At 40.3% G+C, this 5316-nt stretch overlaps 1 protein-coding gene across 1 annotated transcript; it reads left to right on the top strand.

Annotated features, from left to right (window-relative positions):
- The first annotated feature begins 1653 nt into the window (after positions 1–1653).
- LOC132213690 (ATP synthase membrane subunit K, mitochondrial-like) lies at positions 1654–4035 on the top strand. The gene is made up of 2 exons (XM_059660655.1): positions 1654–1914; positions 3902–4035. Exons 1-2 carry the CDS (start codon positions 1740–1742, stop codon positions 4033–4035), a joined length of 309 nt encoding a protein of 102 aa, XP_059516638.1. The 5' UTR covers positions 1654–1739.
- The last annotated feature ends 1281 nt before the right edge of the window (positions 4036–5316 follow it).

Genomic DNA, 5316 nt, shown 5'->3' with positions numbered 1-5316 from the left:
TTTCTAAGTTGGGTATTATGTTACTAAAAAATTGGGGGAGGTTATTGTAATATTGGATATTATAATAATGGGCTTTTACCTTATATTTTGATAAAAAATATTTGTGACATGTTATTGTGGAAAAGCTAAAACTGGAATGTTTCAATTTGGTAATTAATGTTGATTTCATCTATTTGTTGATTTTTTCATGTTTTCAATGGAAATATTTTTTTTCCCTAGTTTTCAAAGTTGATAGAACATTTGCCCAATATGAATACCCATCTCACACTTAACCCAAGCTATACTGAAAGGGACATTTGTGCATCTGGTAATCCCACTGAACAGAAAATACAGTTTTGAGAGATTTGAGATAACTAAATCATTACATTTGGTTATGCATATGTTTGTTTCAAGGTCATTTTTAAAATTTTATTTATCTTTAAATTAAATTTATTGGGATAACATTGGTTAATAACTTTATATAAATTTCAAGTGTAAAAGATTATAACTCAACATCTGTGTACTACCCCCCTGAAATCTATTTTACTTCCTTTAGCAGGTATTTGATCATCTTTATCTACTTTATCCTCTTTTCATCCTCAAGTCATCTTTAGAATATACAGATGGAGAGGTCCAGAATGAATGCCAAGTGATAAGTAGAGGCTAAAGATCTAAGTTTGGGAATCATCGGTATACAAATGGTCTTTGAAACCAAAGTTGTATCCAGCAAGATTCTTGGTTACAAACAACAGAAACCAGCCCTGATTAGTTTAAGCAGGAAAAATAACTTATTGGAGAGAATAGGTAGCTCACAGAATCTCTAGAAAGACAAAATAACCAAGCTCAGAGACCTTACAACAAAGAGCAATTCTCAAATCACAGTGCAGGGCTGGGCCTGCTGGTACCACCAACACTCAACACATGGCATTGGACACTATCATCAACCTCTGTCATTGCTGCCTAAGACATTGGAAGTGCTATTTCCACCTTTGCCAGAAGTGCTCCATGAATGGCTCCTTATTCCTGCACTAGCTTCCAACTCAGTTTGGTGTGGGTATAGTTGAAATGTCTATGTTCTAGCTGCAAGGGAGGCTGGAACTGTGACTATCAATATGGCTGCTTTAATAGGAGGCAGGGCCTCTTAAAGTGGGAAGAGGGTTAAATGTGGAGTGTGGTCAAAAAGAATAACAAATGTCCACTATAAGAATAGAAGCTGAGATTATGAAAGAGAAGATATGGAAATAAGGAGAGAACACACTGATTATAGCCAGTGTCTATTGAACACTTACATATTCTGCATTTTATATATAGGAAGTAATTTATTCCTTAAAACAACTCTCTCAATAGAAAATATTGATTTGCAGTTGGAGAAACTGAATTAACAGAACGATGAAACACATTGCCCAATGTCACCCAGCAAAAAGGGCTGACTCCAGAACATGTGTAAGTTATGCTGCCTCTCCATGGAGAGAATAAAGATGAAATTCTAGGAAACACAGACATTTATGGACTAGAGAGAGAAAGCGAAATGGATGGAAAAGAAAATAAATGATCAGAAAACTAAAGGGACCTCAAGGAGTGTGCTCTATCAGAAACCCTGGGATAAGAGAGTTTCACCGAAAGTTGGTTGTATTAGTTTCCTAGGGTTGCTGTAAAAAAGTACTACAGAAGCGCTTCTTCCGGCGGGCTGAGGGGTAGCTACGGACGGACGTTGAAGGACACAGCCTGCGGAATTCGTGCTTTTTAGCGAGATTGAAATCATGGCAGGTCCAGAAGCTGATGCCCAATTCCAGTTCACTGGTATCAAAAAATATTTCAACTCTTATACTCTCACAGGTAGAATGAATTGTGTAATGGCTACATATGGAGGCATTGCTTTGCTGATTTTATACTTCAAGTTAAGGTCCAAAAAAACTCCAGCTGTGGCCGAAACCGGTTTGGCTCAGTGGATAGAGCGTCAGCCTGCGGACTGAAAGGTCCCAGGTTCGATTCCGGTCAAGGGCATGTACCTGGGTTGCGGGCACATCCCCAGTAGTGGGTGTGCAGGAGGCAGCTGATTGATGTCTCTCTCTCATTGATGTTTCTAACTCTCTATCTCTCCCTTCCTCTCTGTAAAAAAACAAAACAAAACAAAAAAAACAAACAAAAAAAAACTCCAGCTGTGAAAGCAACATGAAAAGATTATAAACTGTACCTCATCTGTTAATTCCCCATGCCTGGAGAAGCTAATGTCAACTCATCATGTGATACTCAATTTGTACAATAAATTATGAACCTGGGGGGAAAAAAAAGTACTACAAACTGGGTGGCTTAAACAACAGAAATTTATTGTCTCATACTTCTGGAGGTTAGAAGTCTGAGATCAAGGTGTTGGCAGGGTTGGTTCCTTTTGAGGGCTGTAAGGGGAGGATCTGTTCCATGATTTTCTGGCAGCTTCTATTACTTTGTTGGCCATCTTTGGCTTTCCTTGGCTTGTAGATGCATCACCCTGATCTCTGCCTTTATATGGCATTCTTCTTATATCTCTTCTTATAATCTTCCCTCTTTGTATGTCTGTCTCCAAATCTTCCCTTTTTATCATAACGCCAGTCATATTAAATTAGGGGCCCACCCCACTCCAGCATGACCTCATCTTAACTAATTATATCTGTAATGGCCATACTTCCAACTAAGGTCACATGCTGAAATATGAGGGTTAAAACTTTAACATATAAATTTGGGAAAGATACAATTAAACCTATGCATAATAGTGGTGAACTATACAAGTGCTACAGAAAGATCAAGAAGAATGAAGACTCCCGAAACCAGTTTGGCTCAGTGGATAGAGCGTCGGCCTGCGGACTGAAAGGTCCCAGGTTCGATTCCGGTCAAGGGCATGTACCTGGGTTGCGGGCACATCCCCAATGGGAGATGTGCGGGAGGCAGCTGATCGATGTTTCTCTCTCATCGATGTTTCTAACTCTCTCTATCTCTCTCCCTTCCTCTCTGTAAAAAATCAATAAAATATATTTTTAAAAAAAAGAAGAAGAAGAATGAAGACTGCAAATAAACTATTAGATTTGGCAACTAAGAAGTTATGGAGAGTTGGTAAGAACAATTTCAGTAGCATGTAAGGGGCTTAGGAGAGGACATGAAGGGAATATGCACAGATAATTCTCCATATAAGTTTGATGTGAGAGGAAAGGTATAGCCTTCTTTATAGAGGGAGGCAGACCCCTGTGTACTCAATAGAATAAAAAGAAATGTTATGGTTTGGTGGTGTTTTTTCCTCTGTGTTAAGCCAAATCTTTAGCAACTGTGATTTGAAATCAACAACTGGTTTTGGGCAGACATCTGCATAACATGTGGTAGTGTGGCCATAGTGACTGTCAGTCTAAGAAATTCCAGGAAGTATATTTACACAAAGGCTTCTGTGTTCCAAAGTGAAGACATAATTTTATATACTAAGGACCTTTACAAAATACCCCTTCCATGTTAATGTTATTCCAATGAGTAGTAGAACACTTCAGACACTTTCCTTCCTTGAAAATACTTTCTTTCCTCTGTCTAGTGATACTCTTCTAAAATGCAAGAGTTCAAAAACCTGCAAATTCAAACAGAGATTTTGAGCTGTACAGCAGGAAGGAGTTAGGATTTAGAAGGCTGATTTCAGTGCCTGCTGTGTTTTCATTTCTCTTTGCTGGGGCCAGTTGCTGTGTTTCAGAAACAGAGCAGCTCTGAAAACAGAGATGCGTGACTGAGAACATGGAATTGCTCTCCTCTGTATGTTTAAAACTCCAGTTTGAAAGAAATGCTTTATTCCTTTTCAAACTTCCCTACTGTTTCTGGTGAATTCTTTTCTTACATGATTCCGCAGGACTGGATTTTGTGCTCCCGCCTTCAGGCTGGAAATTGCTTAGTTCTGCGTGCTAATGACTCTCAGAGTGTGATCACTGGCTGCTGGGGCCTTTTGAAGTTCCTGCTACAGCCAAGTTGCTCATTGCCGGGCATTTTCCATTTCCTTCTGTTTCTTCCCCACCACTTTCATCTGCTTATCACTGTGAGAGCCCACGCTGAGCATGCTGGAACCTTACCATGAATGCTACCCCACACAAAGATGTCCACACTTTCCACGTTCCACAGACGTTCTCTGCTGGAGAATCAAGGAAATCAACATTGGAAACTTGCCACGAATCCCACTGATAGAGCCAAACAGATGTACAGAAAAAGGGAGCTTAGATAGTCACAAAGCAGATGCTTTTTGTTAAAAAAATAAATATTTTTAGGAAGTTGATTTCATTTGATGAGATAGTGTCTTGGCTCAAAAAGAAACCGTCTCCTAGAAACATCCATGCATGTTTATTAAAATGGTGCGGTCCTATCTTGATTGTAATGATTTCAGGGGTGCATGCATCTGTTAAAACTTAATGAATTGTACACTTTAAATAAGTGCTGCTTATGATATGTCAATCACACTTCAACAACAAATGGTGTGGGCTCCTGAGCAAACTTACCTGTGTTTTGTGTGTGGTCTCTCACTGACATTGTCATAGCTCAGAATTTGGCCACTGATGTTCACACACCCATTTATTCACCAGGGGGTGAGGCTGGCAATAGGCCTGTCCTTGAGGGCAGGACAGGACTGGCAGGGGTGCTGGGACAGGCAAATACTTCACACTGCAAACAAAGCGATTGGAAAATTCCCCTGAGCAAACAGCCCTGTGCCTTCTGGCTTAGTGGCTGGAACACTGAAATGATGTTTTGGTAACATTTTAACAATAACAGCTGACTGCTGATAGGTCTGGTTGCTCCCCCTCTTCCTTACTTTACAAGGGGTAGTTTGATTATGCACATCTACTAGTAAAAGCAGTTCGTTCAGAAACGTTCTGTTGTTTTCCCCTTGTTATGTCTTTCTTTTTTCAGAGCTACATTAAACTTAATGCCCTCTCCCACCCCACTCCTTGAGTGTCTTTTGCAAGGTCAGATGGGGAACAGGGTGGTACAGGGAAAATATACAGGAACAGAGTCATTGTCTTCACGTTCTCCAGGCTTTCTACCTAATATCCCAAGTGATCTACTGAGCCCTGTGCTGCACAGCTAGAAATCCCACCCAGGTTGCACGTTTCTTAGGTCTCTCAGGAGGTATTTGCACATTCTGGACTCCTTCCTACTCCCCATTTTTATCTACCTGTCTACTGCTTCTCCAGGACATGGAACCCTCTCTTTATTCTGAAACCTGCATCCCCTAAGGCAGTGAGTGCTCTCCTAAGTCTATATGTGATGACTTAAAGGTTTTGGTGGAGGAGGAGGCAACAGATGGGTGGCCATTATAAGGCAAGAAAAGAGGACACAAAGAGA

This window comes from Myotis daubentonii, chromosome 12 (genome assembly GCF_963259705.1).
Source record: "Myotis daubentonii chromosome 12, mMyoDau2.1, whole genome shotgun sequence".
Classification (NCBI taxonomy): domain Eukaryota; kingdom Metazoa; phylum Chordata; class Mammalia; order Chiroptera; family Vespertilionidae; genus Myotis; species Myotis daubentonii.
The sequence above is the reverse complement of the archived record's forward strand: the minus strand, read 5'-3'. Positions and strand labels throughout refer to the sequence as shown.

What these genes read in the sequence shown, in the direction of transcription:
- LOC132213690 (XM_059660655.1), top strand. Translation starts at nt 1,740, where the DNA reads ATGGCAGGTCCAGAAGCTGATGCCCAATTCCAGTTCACTGGTATCAAA. An exon ending in TCCAGCTGTGGCCGAAACCG is followed by an intron (nt 1,915 to 3,901) that starts GTTTGGCTCAGT and finishes AATGACTCTCAG; the next exon opens with AGTGTGATCACTGGCTGCTG.